The sequence below is a fragment of the Sorex fumeus genome, unplaced genomic scaffold, assembly GCF_029834395.1.
Source record: "Sorex fumeus unplaced genomic scaffold, SorFum_2.1 ptg000018l, whole genome shotgun sequence".
Classification (NCBI taxonomy): Eukaryota; Metazoa; Chordata; class Mammalia; order Eulipotyphla; family Soricidae; genus Sorex; species Sorex fumeus.
In genome coordinates this window covers 11763844-11783402 of record NW_026606075.1, presented here as the reverse complement: position 1 = coordinate 11783402, position 19559 = coordinate 11763844, and the positions used below count along the sequence as shown (strand labels likewise).

The window sequence follows — 19559 nt, the reverse complement described above, 5'->3', positions numbered from 1 at the left end:
AAGTTCATTCATTGAAATTTTTTGTTTTATTTACATTGAAGGGTTCAGAATCAATCTGCCCAAAATCCTTTTTGGAACATGGATCAGTTTTGAAATGAAGGAAATGAAGATAATCTAATTTAAAGACAGACTTGACCTCATTATTAATTACCTAGAATAACTTGGGGAGGTTTATTCATGTAAAGAGAGCTATTTACATAAGTAAACTGCCCCAGTGGCGTGGTAAATACCGTTACCAAAAATCTGTTATTACTGTCCCGGTAACATTCCCCCCAGCATTCTCAAGCACCGAGCCCTATGTAGTTCTATAGGTTGGGCCAAAAAAAAAGCTGCTTTTGACACTTGTCCTTGAGATTCAGCTTGGAGATCACTGTAGATGGCAATGGAATTTTTCTTCTGTTTACGTGAATTTGTACTATTGATAGAACAGTCAAAAAACATAGAAGAGTAAGCAGGTCGTTCCTGTACTCCACTCACCTCACCCCAAAATATTGTAAATAATCCAGTGAATTGCTTCTGTACAAACTGGCAATCAGGTCAGTTCATCTTTCCTACAGTCTATCAATGTTTGGTCTATCCAATCAAATTCACCAGCTCCCATTTTAGGTAGAATAAAATAGAAACTTTATTACATTTTGAAAATCTTTTAAAGTAAGAGAAATAAGGGGCAGAAAGTTTTAAAAATCAGCTTTACAGGTATACATGCTAACAGTGTTCTACAATTCCATTTTGCATACGTATAAAATACTTTATACAAAAATTATAGTGTTTTCATACATAAAAAGAATTAAATAAAAGCATTCAGATATGTCTATGATCTAACAGTGCAATATGCACATACTTGGAAGAAAAATACTGATTTCCTGAGCAACACTGTTGTAATTTAAATAAAGATTCCCACCATAATGCACCATTTAAATACAGATTTCTAAGAAGTTCACCTTTACCCTATAACACTTAGGCTGGATCTTGCTTGGTGATACTTCTAAAATTCTATCCTTCATGTTTCCAAGTAGGTAATTTTAGAAGTAACTTTAAAAAAAAGAATGATTTACTTAGTAGTGGTTCATTTAAAAAGTTCTTCAAGCCTAGGAATCGAGCAGAGTGTGTGTGTGGGGGGGGGGGGGAGCATTAGACACTAGTAATCCTGGAGAGTTGTTAATTAACATTAGTCTTGCTTCTAATTCTAGACGTGATGAGAAGGTTCCCTAACTCATTTTCATATCCTTTGAAGTCATTAACTCCATAATTTTCTAGAAGGGTGTCAAAAATGTTTAACTATGACATCTCTTAGTTAAAAATAAACTATTTCCAGACTTAAGAAAAAAAAAAAGCCCTAAACTACATTTTCCTTATTTAAACTCTATTTAAGTGAACCAAATGCAGTAATTCAGTTCTTTCATATTTGTAAAATAAAATGCCTAAAAATACCTTGAAATTAATTTAGTGAAAAGCAAAGTTTCAAAGTAGATTCCATAAAGGTGTAACAAAATTAAAATCCACAATATCAAATGACAAATTTACTTTAGTATGTTTTATAATCTTTTATTTGCTCCAATTTTTAAAAATATTAGTATTTTTAAAGCTAAATATTCCATATTATTTAGGAATTTAAATTTTAAATGACAATTTGCATCAATCATCCTATACATAAAAATATAGAATTACGTTAAATTCTATTAAAAAGTATGGAACTCTATCGAAAAAGGACAATTACTCAAATATACCATATGAATATATTACATTTCCTTTAAGGGATAGGACATCTGCAAGGCAGAAATGGTTTTGAGTCAACAAGTACATTATAAACCTTACTACTTTACAAATAAGTTATATATTTTTGGAAATTAGACCAGTCACCATTAGCAAAAAGGAACAACTGATCTCGTTTATCTGATGTAAGTTTTCAAAGGACATTTAGTCAGTTCTCCTCTGAAAATAATCTTCACTAAAACTTGATTCCCCCCCCCCGTAGGTTTAATAATTCCAATGTAAACTGACAGGTTAACACTGAGCACAAATTAGACTTATCACCTCTTTTCAAGATGCCCTAATGACATTAGGACATTAAAGTAAAATTACTCAAAACTTCAATTTGCTACATACAATTTCCATAGTAATACTTTTTTGGTAGTTGTCTGAATTCCTCTAATATGCAAAACTGATATTTGGTGTGTCAACATTTTATAGCTTGCTGCTGAAACGTCATAAATCCTCCTTTACCACTGATATTAACCCCACTTTGTTTTAAGATTGGACATTGGAATAGAAAAATGGTCAAAAAGTCGAAATATTAAAAATTAGGAAATAATGCTCAGTAAATGAAGTGGTAATCTCTCTCTTAAGGTATATGCTTTATTATACACAAGATAGGCAATCAAGACACCACCAAACCTTTAATTAATCATTTTGGTTACATTTTAAAAACACATACCTTTAAAAATTAAGTGAATCAGTATGCAAATGCTTATTTTGCCAGATTGGCTGATCCACAGCAGTTGTTAAAAAGTGGCACTATCAACCTTTCAACCAATTTCTACACACAGAACAACATCTCAGAGGTAGGCTGTGAAAATCTATTATTGTGAGAGTCACTTGTGCTTGATTGTGAAGGCAGAGATGAATTTATACAGCCTATGTTGTGAATTCAGCTTGACTACTTGAAGTTATGTTTTTATTTTCTGATGCTAAATAAACCAGCCTTTTTTTCCCCTGCAGTACCAGGGATCAAACTCAGTGCCTCACACATTCCAGACATGTGCTCTACCACTGAGCTGAATCCCTGACAATGCTTAATTTTAATTATAAAAATTACACTCGCTTACATAAAATATTTAAGGCATTAAAATGTAATTAAGGCATGTTACTACATGTAACACAGCAACAACTTCTCACAGTATGTAAGGAATTCTTTCCTAAATAATACTCATCTGTATTACACTTTTCGTCAAAGAATTACAAAAGTGCTTTTTCAAATATCAGGATATCTAAAAACTAAAAAAAAAAAACACTTAAAATTGTAGAGGCAGCATTATTTAACAGTAAAGATTACTTCTAGGTCTTCACCTAATCCAGTGTTCTAGTGACCAAATGGCAGATTTCCAAACACATTATTTGGGGGTTTAAAAATATTTAATCTTATTCATTTGCCTCAACATATTATACATTTCCTTCCCCTTTCTATTTCAAATTGTTTGCACAGCATACATGTTAAACATATTTCTTTTAAAGCTTCAAAATGGAATACTAAGTGTGTATTATCATAAATAATTTTAGAACCAAACTTTTTTGCAACTATTTTCATGGTCTACAGTAGTCAACCTTATTCAGTCATCAACAGATGATGTCATCATTATTCTGCTTAGTCAATTACTATTAACCTTAAATTAAAAGTGAACTAAAAAATATTTCAATCATAACAAGGCTAAAATGATAAAATGAATATTCCAAGCTAAGAAACTGAAAAATATAAATTCATTTCTCCTTTTAACAGATATGTTTACTGATACCAGATCAACAATATCAACTGTGTACTCAGCCCATTTGTAAATGGCTCCCCCAAATGGGTGAAAAACATAAAGCATCTTCAACCTCCCTAAATTCTGCCTTTGAAGCGGCCACTGAATAGAAGTGATACACTGCGTATTCCAAATACGTAGGTGATTTAACAACACTGTGACTGAGAGCTAATTGCTATATTCTGGGTTGAGCAGCAGGTGGCCGGGAATCTTGCCTGTATAGTTTATGATCATTTTGTTGGCCAAGAGGCACACCTTTAGTTGGAGCAATTCCATTTTCCATTTCTCTCTGCTGTGACGGGAGTGTGATTCCTGAATGCAAATGTGAAGAATCCGCTGTTGAATGGTGACTAACATCCACTTTAGCTAAAATTTCATAATACAGCAAATAAAACACTGGTGTTATTATACCTACTATTAACATTATGACTACAGCTGTCCACCACCCTATTCCCCAGTCAGCTCCATAATAAGGATCCTTGCGTTGAATGTTTCTGTTATCAGGTTCAAAACGTACTTGTTGTGCTGTTAACGCAGACACCACCTCATCAAGGTTTTCTCTTTTCGTATCTGTACATTTTACTATTTGTTCTATGTCTCGGTCTACTTCTTTTAAAAAGCTACCAGCTGACTCACTGGAAGAAACAGAATCATTAGGAGACAAAATTTCCGGTTGTTCTGGAACGTACTGAACAGATGAAGGACGTGAAGTTTGTCTTCCTTTTGGAGGATAAAGTGTTTCAGTCAATGAACTAAATTTTTTGACTGGAATTTTGATAGACCTAAGGGCAAAAAAGTCTTGATCACTGATGAGATTGTTAACCCGCTTGATATCTGCTACCTGTAAAAAGAAAAGTGCACATTCAACTGAATTCTAAATGAAAACAGGAAGTAATGTTCATTCATCCCAGTTACTTTTGGAGGAAAAAATAGGTTGAACTAAATAATAAGTATCCCACTCGGATATATTTTATTTTTGAATTAATATAACCACATCTAGTCCTAGGAAATCACTATTCTTTACTATCCCCAATTAATTTACACTGATGCTCACAATATACAAATAGATTAGAAAATCCTCCAATGTTTCTCTTTGTTCATCATGCACAAATTTACTTCTGCTGATTGTAAACAATTTGGGAAGGAGCAGTTATGCTCTTCCAACATGACAGAATACAAGTGTCGGTTTATCCGACTAAAATTTTTATCAAGACTATGATGTGATCAATAGCTGGGAGATACTCCAAAGGATTAGAGTGCATACTTTGCAGATGGGAGCCCCAGGTCAGATTCCTGGAAGGTCTCCTGGGCATTGCTAAGAGACCTCCTACCAACCCCCCACCCTGTCCCACCAAAAGGAAAACCACCAAAGAAATAAAAAAGTCCTAAGAGGTCACTTAGGCCATACTTTTATGTATGATTAGGACAATAAAAAAAACCATGCATACTAAAGATTCCAAGTCATGGGCCTTGGAAGTGATAAAAAACTTCATTTCCCTCACTTATCTTCTGAAGCCATTTCTCCCAAACTTCAGTACAAATGTATTATTCAATTAACCCCAAGATCAAGATCGGTCATTATTCTAAACAGTTATACTGTCCTCAATCTGTCTGTCCATCTGCACATGAAGAGAAATGTTTATGTAAAAGCATGCCAAGCTCTTCAAGCATCTTTTTTATTCCCGTTCACTGTTTCCAATGCTTTGACCATACCTATACTTGCTCATTGATCACCTATTGATATTGCCAGAGGTAAAATGAGTCTAAGATAAAAAAATTTTTTCCCTTATTTTTGGGCTACATCCAGCTGTGCTCAGGGACTATTCCTAGTTCTGTTCTCATCAAACCCAGGCTGGACTGGCTGCATGCAAGGCAAGCATCTTAACTGCTGTACTGTCTCTCCGGCCCCACACTTTTACTTCTAATATCATCAATTCAATAGGCGACAATACCATTCACTGAGATATAGACTACTGTGAAGAGAGACAAGAATGAATGCACCTTTTGCACATTAACTCTGGGTGTCTTACAATGTGCAAATGAAAGATGACAGTAAGATGCATGTCTGAAATTCAGGAAAAAAACCTTTGGGAGGCCACATCAGTTTGTGTGGCTCAAAGGTCACTCCTGGCTGTGCTCGGTCCCATGCAGTTCTGGGCATCAGCCTGAATCTCCTGCGTGTGCAAAGCACACACTCCAGTCTATTCAGCTATCTCTCCAACCCAAAACACTGAATTGAAGTCACAGAGTAGGAAGATTTAATAGAAACAACAACAACAACAAAAACCAAGACTGGGAAAAAAAAGGTGGCACTGGGAGAACCCTATGGCATGCCAACACTCAAGGGATAATGATATAAACCCACAAAGAAAATTAAGAATTCTAGGAAAATATATGATGGTAGTTAAAAGCTGAGCATGGTTTGAATTTAAAGTTGAAGGAAGGTCTGATACTGTGTAATTTGGAGTAAGTTATTTACAAATTCTGTAATTTATGTAAATTCATGTAAAATGACAGCAACAATACTACCTACCCTACAACGTAGGTTTGAAGATTAATAGACTGTATGAAGAACACTTAGAACAGACATGACCTACATATGTAAATGCAAACATTAGCAATTATTAATAGTAGGAAAATCAGAAACCACAGAATCAAAGCCAAAGGAGGACTTTTAGAAGTGGCAAAATAGGATAAACTGCAGATTACTGATTAAATCCAATGACACCTGCAAAAATTCTTCTGGGAAAAATCAGTCCTTGAAATACATGTTTGAGAAGAGGAAGGAGGGAGAACTGAGAAACTAGCAGAGACAGTAAGTTTAAGAGTCAGAATGATGTATATATATGTTTAATGTTTTCACATGACCGTATTTACTGGCCTGATAACCCCTAAATCCTGACCCTATTCTCTTTAGATGTTCTTTGCTTGTTGGTATTATGTATTCAAATAAATTGCTACTTAATATTCTTGAGTAGCTATTATAATTAATGTCCAATTAATAATGGAAAGGACCTAATTCTAAAATTTTAATATCGACCTCAGTTTCTAAAATTTATTATGTACCCATTTCCCTCTCTGCATATTTCTATAATAGATCCTATTATGTCATGTTTGTTGCATTTGGGAATTCCAACCTCTTGACTTTTTACTCCTCGTAACTCCAAAGCAGTATGCTTAGTGTTGTGAGCTGCATACAACACAGAAATTTTTTTTGGGGGGGGGTCACACCCAGCATTGCACAAGGGTTACTCCTGGTTCATGCACTAAGGAATCACTCCTGGCGGTGCTTTGGGGACCATATGGGATGCTGGGAATCGAACCTGTGTTGGCCCGCGTGCAAGGCAATCGCTCTACCCGCTGTGCTATTGCTCCAGCCACAACACAGAAATTTTAAACAAATCTTTTTGTAATGTTATTCTTCTTATGCTAGTTCAACTGATAAGAGTATTGCTTATTTAACTCTCCAACTGCTATTACAATTTTCCCAGTGTATCTTTCCTCTAAATTAAATGCCATTAATAATTTTTCATCAGTAGGATCAACTGATACACCTTGCGATTTTCCTCAAGCACATTTTCTGTCAAATTTTAAAAAGTTTATTTTGGGGGTGGTGCTGAGGCTCAAATCAGGGTCTCATACATATAAGGCAAGCACTCAACCACCAATCACATTCCCATTTAGCAAACTTTCAAATCAAAATATGCAATATATATACTGATCAACTATGAATAATTATTCAGAAAAAAACAGCATCTCATTATTATAGAAATTTTATTAATTTAAATGTTTCTATTGCAAAAAACTTATAAATGTTTTCAAATATAAAACTTTACATTATAAAAGTTTTCAGAAACAAAATATTAAGGGGGAAGAATGACTGGTATAAAATTTCATGTGGCTACACAAAGAACTCGCACATACACAGATTAAATAACCAAGAATCTCAGTAAGCAAATCCTGATATTTTGAATCCTACAAACATTATTCTAATACATTTCAAAATATTAAGGTTGATGACATCATGGAAAGAGTTTGTAAGTATTCAAAGTCATTAAGAGAAGTTCATTTAAAAATGTCCAAGGAAGTATATGCTATGTACAGGTCAACATTCTCTATGAAGTTTGAGAACAAAAGAACTGAAAATCAATTTCTAAACAGTTTCCATATAAATGTACTGTCATGAAAAACCACTGCTAAATATGCAAAATGGACATAATGACACAAATCTGAAACTGTTTTAGACAAAGTACTATTTATTTAAACTATGCTTTCCCTTTCACCTAGTAATCTCACTTTTGGGACTCTATTACATCAAAACCAAGATGCCACCATTTGAAGATAAACTTGTGAGAGTATTCACTGCATAGTGCAGAACAAGGAGGAAATCTTGATTCTCCGTAAGTTCGAGAACAGGTTAACGATTGTGGTACATTCATACTATGAAACAGAGCTTTATATAATACGAAGTTAGAAGAATGTTCATGATATGCTAAGAAACAAGAAAAGCAAAGGCAACTTGTGGAGTAATGTGCAGAGTATAAACCAATTTTAAAGCTGTCAAAGTCACCAACACCTGAAGGTCTTCATAATCTATACCTCTAGTACAAAACAAACAAACAAAAAAGAACATAACAAGAAACACAATGAAGTTTGTTATCTCAGGGAACTGGGCAGAGAAAAATATTTCCGCTTGTGTATCTACATGTGTACTTCTTGCAACTTGGAAAAGGAAAACAAGGTAACAGGTTTTTTTTTTAATACTGAAAATATCATGGATTTGGATATAAGAAGAAATTCAAATATTTATGTAAAACTGAATATCCATCAACAGATTTGTTTCTATGAGAAAGAAAGGAAAATTTAAGATAAATGGACAGATAAATTTCTCATTGTACTAATAATCAAATAATATATTTTGGACTGCATTGTATAAAATTAAATTAAGACTTACCGTACAACAGTACTGAAGGGCTATTGCATTTAAAGTATCGCCTTCCTGTATGTCTTTTGTAAGTACTATAATGTCATCAAGTCTATCTTTCGATGTACTTCTTCGGACTTTTTCTTTTCCCCTGGGTCGAAGCTCATACACTTCAGCGTCCTCTTCCAACAACAAATCACTGTCTGTACAATTTCCAAATGCATGTGCTTGACCACTTGAATGGACTCCTGGAAGAGGAAAACTACGATTCTGATGCCTCCCCGCCATAATTTCAAAACCTGTTGGGAGAAACAAGGCAGAGGAAAATCTGAAAAGTAGCTCATTCACTTATCTAACGGACATATTACACTCAAGGTATTTTATCTTTTGATTTTTAAAAGAATAATTTTAGTTTTTAAAAATTTTAACTGTACATGGGGCTGGAGAGACAGTCCAGCGGGTGTGGCGCTTTGCTGTGCACGTGGTCAACCCAGGTCCCATCCCCTGAACCCCATTCAGGGTGATTCCTGAGAACAGCCAGATGTGGACCCCACACTTCCCCCCAACCCCCCAAAAACCGAAGTTCAAGTTTTATAGACATCGAAGCACAGTTCATACATTTTGCAATGGCATAATGAGATGGGCAAAGTAGAGATCGTGTATTTCAAAATGGGGGGCTGTTACATCTCAACAAGGGCAAACAGTATTTTTTAGTAAAAGAGCAAATTCCCTTTATTCTGAGCATATGAAAATAAAGGAAATAGTTTTGCATTTTTTAATGCGTACTCTATGTGTGTCATATATACAATTTATTATACTGAGATTGAGATCTGTTTTATATCTACACATCCAGTAAGTTTAAGACCCCAAATTTCTGACTTCCACTATTTTCGTGTGTGGCCACACCCAATGGTGCTCAGGCCTCCTGGCAGGGCCTGTGTCATCACATGCTGAGCCAAAGGTTGAGCTAGGCTCAGCAGCGTGTGACGCAAGCACCTTGACTCCTGTACTCTCCTACACCCTGGCTTCCACATCTTCAGTGTATGAAGGACTATATATCTTTTATAATAGCTATTGACCTCCCTGGATCATGCTGACTTGAGTCATCATCTGTAGTTAATACAGTATGTGTTTTTTATTTGTGACAAGATTTTGCTTGACCAGAGGTTTTCTTTCCCTGGAAGCTTTAAAAAATACTTCAGAAAATCCTCATCAAACTCAATTTATGTCTATGAATGGATTTTAGATCACTCTCTCATTTCTACTTCAAAGAAAAAAATCTTACACTGATATCAACAAATAGTTCTTGTTTTTGTTTTTGCTTTTTGGGTCACACCCGGCAAAGCACAGGGGTTACTCCTGGCTTTGCACTCAGGAATTACTCCTGGCGGTGCTCAGGGGACCGCTGGGAATCGAACCTGGGTCAGCTTGTGCAAGGCAAATGCCCCTACCCACTCTACTATTGTTCCAGCCCCGAAAAATAGTTGTTAAAACTGCAACTCATGCCTAACTCACCATCCTCAAGATGTTCCATTTTCATTAGAAACAGAAACCACACTACTTCCACATTCAGTTTCAGCTTCATATTAGTCGCTCCCACAAAGTTTATACCATTTTCTCAAAATTATTTTGTTTACCTTTAAATAGCACCTACCTATTCCTAGTAGACAAGTTGGTTTACCTTCACTTCTTACTACAGAATTAAAGATGTGTGAAATCAGAGCTACCCTTTATGCTATTAATTTATAAAAATAAGGCCTGGTCATAGCTAAAACAAATTCATTTTACTGATATGCTTCCAAATATCAACACTAAAATTTCCCTACTAAAACAAAAAGAAAGAACATAGATTACTTTCGGTTACCGTGAAAGATGGGGAGAAATCAAAAGGGCAGAGGGGCTATTCTGGAGACAGAAACATCCCCTACGTTCTTTCAACTTAGGACTTAAAAATGTTGCTCACATATGAAGAGAAAGGGGTCAAAAATAAACTTTCTCATTCTATCACTGAGCAAAGAGAAAAAAGATTCTCTACAATCTGGATCACTGCCAGAACAATTTGGGAGGAGGAGAAACACGAGCATAAATTCCTTTACAGAAACAAAAGTCAAAATAGCCAAGTGGACACTGCCACAAAAAATTCTGAAAGATCCAGATTATTAATGGTCATTGGACACATGAATGAAGAGGTGAGAACTGAAGCAGTGGGCGTAGATAAGAAGACATGAAAGAAAAACAGAATAAACAAAGTGGGTCAAGACTGCGCCTTTGGCTTAACTTTCCTCATAGTGAAGGAAAATCAGTCTGAAAAGAAAAAAAGGGAGTGTTTATAGGAGGCGGAAATCATAAAAACCTAAGGTAAACTGTCTCAAAGTTCCAAAAGAGGCCAACTCCTAAAGTCTAGGTTTCGAATACAGATGACAATAAATGATATGCTCTACGAAAGAAACACAGAGAAAATTGGAAACTCTAACTATATCCAATCCTGGAAAACCCGTTTCTAGAAGGCTCTATACACGTACAGCCATACTTAAGACAACAGCAATAATAGCTACATATTACATGGATCTTTCACCAACTCCCACAAACCCTACATGTACCATAAACTCTGACTCCCAACTTCCTGGCCACTAAACCTACCCAGCATCTCCGCAGTTCCGAAGTCACCGACACTTCCACTCCTTCAGGGAATCCTAACTAGTGACAAGAACTCCAAGTTTCAAGATTAAAGTATTTTTAATACAAAAATAAAATAAATACATCTTGGGGCTGGAGCAATAGCACAGTGTGGGTAGGGCGTTTGCCTTGCACGCGGCCGACCCGGGTTCGATTCCCAGCATCCCATATGGTCCCCTGAGCACCTCTAAGGGTAATTCCTGAGCGGAGAGCCAGGAGTAACCCCTGAGCATCGCCGGGTGTGACCCAAAAAGCAAAAAGAAAATAAATAAATAAATACATCTTTTTATTTAATTCTCATGAGTTTGTAGAGCATTTCATCTTTGACTAAAAGAAGTAAGCTTTATTTCCAGTCATTTAACTAAGGGGATTTTTTTTGGGGGGGCGGGGGTCCGCAGCTGACAATGCTTAGACGTTACTCCTGGCTCTGCACTCGGGAATCACTCCTGACGGTGCTCGGGGGACCATACAGGATGCCAGGGATCGAGCCCGGGTCGGCCGCGTGCAAGGCAAACGCCCTACCCGCTGTGCTATCGCTCCAGCCCCAAACCAAGTGTTCTCCTAGGAATATCTACGAATGCTCTGCATTTATAGGGAAAACTGTTAGACGTACCTATCTTCCTAAGAGAGTACTGGCGGGTCCTCTCTCGAGAGAGAGACCCGCGATTTGGCAAGGGCCACTTAATACACGCGGCTGGCTCGGCGCGACAAACGGGACTTCGCCGGACAAAGCTCCAGAGCCATCCGGTCCATTCATTCGGTCCTCGAAGCTAGGGTCGGTGATCGGGACTCGTAAGCCACGGGGAAAAAGAAGCCCAAAATAAACAAGTACTGATAATCAGATACGTTTACTTATTTATTTGGGGCTTGGGGGCCACCCCAGGCCGGGCTCACCGTCCGCTCTATGAAGTAGCAGGGACTGGCCCGAGCTCTGGGCACCTTGCAAGACCTTGCAAGGCAAGGGTCTCTTAGCCGCTGTCCTGTCCTCTCTCTCGCGCCCCGTGGCCCCTCACTCATCAGCATTTACAAGTTGGGACTTCATGCATCTCTCCACTCCCCCACTTTGCAGCAGCGGAAACCCCGGCTGCAAAATCCCACCAACAGGACCTTCTGCTGTCACTCAAGAATCAAGAACTGCTGTCCCTAACGAATGCGGGGGGGGAAAAGCTAGACTCTGGTCCGGTCCCAGATAACTGTCTATCGAGATCAGAGAGTCGAGTCGCCCCGGAGGATTCGCGTTATCTGCGGCTTTCCCTCCGGCTCGGGCGTCCCTACCTAACGCCGACCCGCCTACACGACACGCACAGATCCTCAATCACAACATGCAGTTTCCCGGGGGAGGCGGTGAGGCGAACGAAGCGCTTGCAAAGCATCAGCCGGGACTGAGGCCCAGCCCCCAGCACCTCTGCGGGGGCTGCAGTGCTCACCCGGCCCGAAGCGGGAGCACCGCGGGCCGGCCGGCCAGCCAGCCAGCGCCCACTCGGCTTCGAGAACTTTCCTTCTCTCCCTGCCGCTTCCACACGTCTAGTTTCTTCTCGGGGGGGTGGGGGGTGGTGTGTGTGTGTGTGTGTGTGTGTGTGTGTGTGTGTGTGTCTGTGGTTTTGCTTCCCCTGTAGGTCACACACTCGCACTTGCACCGCGATGCCGTCGGGGAACAGTCACCGTCAACAACCCGTCGCGGAAGACGCGCAGGTGGTTTGGGGACCGGGGCGCCGCGCCGCGCCACTCCGCCAACAGCTGGGTCCCAGCGCCTCTTCCGAGCCTCAGTTTCCCCACAGGACCCCGCACGCCCGCCCGCCGCGCCCCGGCGCCCCCCGCGCCCGCCGCCATCTTTACCTGTCCCGTTAGCAGGAGGGCCGCGACCACGGGAGGACCCACGGGAGGTCGTCAGACGCCGCCGGCATCCGGGGCCGACGCATCGCCTCGCCCGTCCCTCGGCCGTCGCCGCCCGCGTCTCCACCTTCCGGGCCGTGCGGCGCCGCCACGTCCGCAAACCTGCCGTGCGTCATGGCGTCAAGTGGGCGGAGGTGGGGCCGGGCGGGGGAGGAGGCGGCGGGCGCGGGCGCGAGGGCTCGCCCGCCGCCGCCGCCGCCGCCGCCGCCGACCACACAGCCGCGGCTGCCGCCCGGCGCGCAGGCGCGCTGCGCCGCCCGGGACATGGGCGGGGCTCGAGAGCCAGCCGCCTCGGGCCCCGCCCTCTAGTCCCCGCCCCGGGCCCCGCCCTTTAGTCCCCGCCCCGGGCCCCGCCCTCTAGTCCCCGCCCCGGGCCCCGCCCCGACTCTGCGGCGTAAGCCCCGCCCTCCAAGGGCTGGCCCCTCCCAGGCTCCGCCCACTCGCCCCGCAGAAGCGCTCCCCGGGACCTAGGAATCCCGCGGGCTCACCCGCGACCGTGCGCGACCTGCTGACGGCGCCTTTGTCCTTCGTCTGCACAGCCCGGGCAGAAACTGTCCGGAAGGCTCTGACGAGGGGGAAGCGTTCAAGATTCGTAGGGGTGGGGGTTCTTGTGCAGCTCTTGCTCTGTGTCTGTAGGGAGGGAGGGGAAGAAGTCCCCAAAGCATAGCTTTCTCATTCACAGTTAAGGAATCTGTCCTGTGCTGTTTTACCCTTTAATGCGTGAAGCCTCTGGATTTCTGCAGAAACAGCAGGATGCTAGTGGAGAAACTATTGGCGGGCGATGGCTTGAGCCTTTGTGTTTTTAGATGTGGAAAGTGCGCCCCCTAGAGTCAGGTTTCAGGAAGTGTTTCACTTGCCTTAAGAGTCCAACTTATTCAGGCTTCCAAATTTTCTAGGAGGAAGAGCAGTCAACAAATTGTAATCTAATTTGTTTTGTACCCAAAAATGAACCTAAAGCAATTGATAGTTACTGCTAGTGTATATGAGATTTAGTTGTTAGATAACATCGTAAATCAATTTTTCACAAATGTACTAAATTTATATAAATGAGTGTATAGCTTTTTTGTTGCTGTTCTTTTGGAAGTGAATAGCTTAAAAAAATGATGGTGTACAGTGTTTTCATGATCACCCTAATGTCTCCCAGTGTTGATGTTACAGAGTTTTCCCTCTTGACCACCACACTGCCTTTGAATTTCTATTTGAGTTACAAAACAAGCACAGTGCTGGGTGCAGAGACCTTTCGGAATCTTTACATCTTGAAGCCTTTGAAGCCTTTTTTTTTTAAGTCCTTTTCAAAGCATATGCTGTTTTGTTTTCTGGTAAGCGCTAAGGAGGGTTCGGATTCTACAGTGCAATATTTTTCTCTTATTTGGAAGGACAGCCACTGTTCTCCATAATGCTACGAAAAGAACTGTGGGAGTAGACTTAGAAACAATTTTTTTTGAAGTTTGTTAGAGCTCTTCTGTGTACTGGTGCCCTTATGACACCTCTGTCTGTAACCATTTATCACTGAGACATTTTCTCATCAGTAGACAAAGGATATATTCCCTACTTGGTATGTAGAGCTTCAGCTGCTCAGCCTTCATGAATGTTAATGTGAATACAACCTTCATTCTGCACATAGGTTACTTTTCTTATTTTAATGTCAATAGGCAGTGGAATCCCTGTGAGAGACCAAGTGGCACAATTTCAAACATTTCTACCTGTTTCTTTTGTATAAATACTTTCTCGTTGATATCTGCATACTCTTCAATTCCTACTTATATTTAACCCCGGTGCAATTATTAAACTATTTTTTACGAAAAGACAATAAGAGAATTATATTTTATTATAAGAATATATAAAGGAAGCAGTTAACCATGAATTTTGGCCAAGTTCCAAAAAGCTGGCCAGTAGGAACAAGGATTTCGTCTCTGAGAAAAAGGATGTATGTCCCCAGTACTCAGCAAAGCCAAAAGACTTTTTTTTTTTTGAGATCTCTACTGACACAGTTTTTATTAAAGGCTATTGATGAAAGAATATGTAGTTTCTATGAATGTGTTTCTGTCACTATGTTTAGGTTTGGTGATTTAGTCCAGATTTAAAATTGCATTGTAATGAGATTGTAGATTGATGTGATCTATTAAGAATGTTACTTGGCAATATCTATCAAAGTTTAAAATGCAATTGACTGAAAAAAATGCAATTGACTGAACTCGTACATGGCTAAGCAATTACATTAAATTCATTTACAGATAAATGTTAGGAAACAAAATCCAACTGAGTAAAATTTAAAGATCTTACTGGCTTTATTCAATGAGCCATTTATCAGGCAGCATTCCATTTAGCAGACAGATAGAAGCTCAGATAGAAACACATTTTGCAAAATGACAGGCTTTAATAGGCAGAAAAGAGTGACGACAAGGACCATCTTATACGAGCAGAAAGGAAATTGATTTTAACAAGGTCACTTTTCCTTTAGGAGATTAAAGAGACCCTTTACCTCACTACTGCTAAACAGTGATTCCAGATTAACTGCTTTCGTTTCTGTGTCTGGGAAAGGCTGGAACTCTAAGTTGAGTTTTGTATCAGTGACATAGGCTTAGGATATGTGACTCCATTTTGGACCTCTTGTCTTATTAAATTTGATTTTTGTAATTAATAGGATACACTCATGAAGGTGAATTCATTATGATAATAGTTAAAAATCTGAAAGTATTCTAAACATGTGCTGTTGCACCCTGCATACTTCTGATATTTATATTGTAATATTTTACTTTTGCCCGAATAAAAATTTAATCTGTGTTTTCTATTGGTTTATTCCTTAACAATTTTTGTTTGGAGGAAAAGAATCTGTGAGGACTTTCTTTTAGACTCTAGTAATGCTTAGAGTAATGCTTATTTGCTCGAGGTAAAGGCCCTCCCGTTGATCGTCGATTTGCTCGAGCGGGCCCAGTAACGTCTCCATTGGAGACTTTGTTGTTACTGTGTCTGGCATATCGAATACTCTCGGCAGCTTGCCGGGCAGTGTAATGCTTATAAGCACAATGAAATGCTTACAAACACAATCTCCTTGCTCACAGAGTTTCCTTGAGTGAGCACAGAAAACAATCTTCAAACTGTACTTAAAGAGAAAACTATGTCTCCCTATACAATGGATATGTAATTCCTTCACAATTCAGACTTTAGTGTATGTTCCTTTATCTCTCCCAGATCCCTACGCACACATTCATATATTGGTGCCAAAAGGTACTGAAAGCTGAGTTTGATTTTTCTTTCTGAAAATTATGCAAGGAATTTTAATAGAAGTTTAAAGGAAGTAGATGTGGCAAGAGAACAGACAGAAGCTTTTGTCTTTACTTCTTAGATACCTAGACATAGATTGCATTGTATATTGCCATAAGAATTAGTTGTAAAATTTTTTTCTTTACTTAACCAGGTAAAGGCCCTCCCGTTGTTCGTCGATTTGCTCGAGCGGGCCCAGTAATGTCTCCATTGGAGACTTTGTTGTTACTGTGTCTGGCATATCGAATACGTCACGGGTGGCTTGCCAGGTTCTGCCGTGTGGGCAAGATACTCTCGGTAGCTGGCCGGGCTCTCCGAGAGGGGCGGAGGAATCGAACTCTGGTCGGCCGTGTTGGCTGCGTGCAAGGCAAACGCCCTACCGCTGTGCTATCGCTCTAGCTCTGCTTTGCACGCAGCCCTGCCTTGCACGCAGCCAACATGGCCGACCCAAGTTCGATTCCTCCTCCCCTCTCGGAGAGCCCGGCAAGCTACCGAGAGTATTCGATATGCCAGACACAGTAACAACAAAGTCTCCAATGGAGACGTTACTGGGCCCGCTCGAGCAAATCGACGAACAACGGGAGGGCCTTTACCTTTACCTTACCTTTACTTAACCAGGGGACAGAACAATAGTACAATGAGTAGGGCATTTGCCTTCCATGCAGCAGAAGGCAAATGGTTCTCCCAGGTTCTATACCCAGCACCCAGTATGGTTTCCCGAGCCTGTCAGGAGTGATCCCTGAGCACAAAGCCAGGAATAATACCACTGGGTGTTGCCCAAAAACCAAAAAATAAAATTAAGACCAAACATATGTATTAAATAACTGATATTTCTTTTATCAAAATAATCTATAGTTAGCCGTCTATTAACCATTCCTGAATCTGTTTAAATCTTATAGACAAGAAGTGGGCGCCTATAGAAAACTACCAATTAAGGCCCTTGGAAATCAATAAGTGAAAGGATGGGAACATTGAATTCTCTTTACGTATCTTCTTGATTTACCTCTACCATTCTCTGTACCTACCTTTACTTTTCAATTCTAATTTCTACAAGAAAGACTGAAAAAGGTTATAAGGGGATATTTAAAGCATCTCAAATAAAATTAATACTAGATTTTTCACATGCATGAAGGTACCGGCAGAGGAACAAAGGCATGCGGGTCCTGGGGCTGAGATCTCCAGGCCTGCTCGGATTGGGGCTGAGCATCCTCCACCCAGATCCTCCATCTCCCAGTAGGCAGGGGTCACACCCACCAACTGGCCCCCCGGCACCGGGTAATCCCATCAACGGCCAAGACCCAGAGACTATAAAACCCAGCTCCCAGAAGAGAACAGCGCAGATATGCTTATTAGAGATTAATCAGACAACCTCCCTAATTGCTGTTTACCTTGATTATTTTTTTTAAATGCTTTCTATGATAAAGCTCTGTCAAAATGTCTACCAAGAAGTAGTCATTTAACTCTTAAATGTAGTCAGAGGCACTTTAGGATCCCAGAAGTACTAATTCTAATTAGTTCTTAGTTACTAATTCAGAAACATTAAATAAATCTTTCTGATGTTTCCATCCATACTGACAATACTTACTGAAAAAAATAAAATACTATTCTTAAATACTTAAGCTACATAGTATGAAGAGAATTCAATTGTTATATGTTTATAGCTAACTAGTCTCTAACTTGCAATGTTTTGTTTCTCATATATTTACTTATAACAATATAACAACATGTTATGATTTAATTATATTGTGCACATATAAGTAAATCCAGTATAGGTGAATTTCCTAGGAACTGTAATCTTCTTGCTCTTGTGCTTACTCTTACAAAGGCCTGTGATGGTCAGAATTCAATTAAGTCCTCTTCAACAAAGTATAACATGACGATGATGCTGTATTGTATATATTTATATGAACTGGGTGATTATTCAGAATGAATAATAAGGCAAAATAGACTTCAGATTGTGAATATCCTATTAGATTTATTTACTTTTTCAGTAAGTTCTTGTGGAGTTAGAAGGGAAGATTTGAAGGAAGGAAGCATAAAGGGAAAATGAATGAGGCCATTGAGCCTTTTCGTTCTAGGTCCTTCTAGAAAGTTAGAAACCATTTCTGTGATAATCCTCCACTTAACTAACTGTACCTGAACAACAAGCTAACAATTAAAAGCACATTTTCCATTCCCATATGTATATGTGTGTGTGTGTGTGTTTAATCACAGACCCACTGAGGTGAGCAGACTTCAAGAGAAGGCAGTGCTTAGCTCACAAAATATGGCAGAAATTACATCTATTTTTATTTGTCAAATACTAACTAAGCATTTTCTGTATTAGGCCTTGTTTTACGTTTTGGGGTACAGTGAGTAAAAATATTCTTTCTCTCATGGTGGAAGAAAGATAAAAACAAAATAAAGAAATAGAATATGAACATTCTAAATGGTGCTAGGTAAATGGAGAAAAATTAAGCAGGGAAAGAGATTGAATTGTTGTCTGGAAAGCAAGATGGCAGCCACCTCGGAGCTTTTTGGAAAGCCAGGTATGAGCCAGTCGTGACAGAGTGACTGAAACCTCATGGGAAGGGGGGGCGTTCCCGGCTCATCCTTCACACCCTACCGAGGTCATGAGTTGCCCCCACGATTGGCTCTCTGGCATGGCCATGGCTCCAGAAGCACAAGGACTTAATGCAGAGCCCGGCAGCTTACAGCTGAAAAGTGAATGGACTATGCGTTAATCCGAGCCACCATGCCTGCCCAGAGGGGAAAGGGTGTTGCTCCCTTCTGCCTTTTTCCCTCTAGAAAGCAAGATGGCAGCCAGTCTCACAATTATCTGACTCTCGGCAGAAATACTTCCAGGCTTAATATGTAAAATACCAGAAATCCAAAATCATGGGGCCGCAATAGCGGCCACGCAACTTCGTTTGGTTCTTGTAACCAGCTGTAGAAAATAAATCATTTCACAATGCCTTTCCAGCAGGTCTGATTTTGGGGTGCAGACTCTGAATAATAATGGTGCGTCTTTTGTCGAAGCAATGAAACTAATCAAAGTAGATAGAGTGTTAACTAGAATTCATCTGCCTCACAGGCATTGGGAGTGTTGGGAGGGGGGTTTATTGGGGTTCTTGGTGGTGAAAAATGGGTACTGGTGAAGGGAAATGTGTTTGATGATTGCGTGACCGAGACTTGAACCTGAAAGCTTTGTAACTTTTCCCACAGTGATTCAAAAAAAAAAAGAGATTGATAGAAGGGGCTGATATGTGGGGTAGGGTAAAGAGGCCTAGCTGAAAGAAAACGGA

The 19559-nt window shown here is 40.0% G+C and overlaps 1 protein-coding gene across 1 annotated transcript; it reads right to left on the bottom strand.

Moving 5' to 3' along the window:
• Window positions 1-606: 606 nt before the first annotated feature.
• On the bottom strand, window positions 607-13198 carry LYSMD3 (LysM domain containing 3). Its single transcript, XM_056112430.1, has 3 exons — window positions 12955-13198; window positions 8473-8741; window positions 607-4359 (listed from the first exon to the last, which is right to left on the bottom strand). Exons 2-3 carry the CDS (start codon window positions 8728-8730, stop codon window positions 3694-3696), a joined length of 924 nt encoding a protein of 307 aa, XP_055968405.1. The 5' UTR covers window positions 8731-8741; window positions 12955-13198; the 3' UTR covers window positions 607-3693.
• Between the last annotated feature and the right edge of the window lie 6361 nt (window positions 13199-19559).

What these genes read in the sequence shown, in the direction of transcription:
- LYSMD3 (XM_056112430.1), bottom strand. Translation starts at nt 8,730, where the DNA reads ATGGCGGGGAGGCATCAGAATCGTAGTTTTCCTCTTCCAGGAGTCCAT. An exon ending in CCCTTCAGTACTGTTGTACG is followed by an intron (nt 4,360 to 8,472) that starts GTAAGTCTTAAT and finishes TTCTTTTTACAG; the next exon opens with GTAGCAGATATCAAGCGGGT.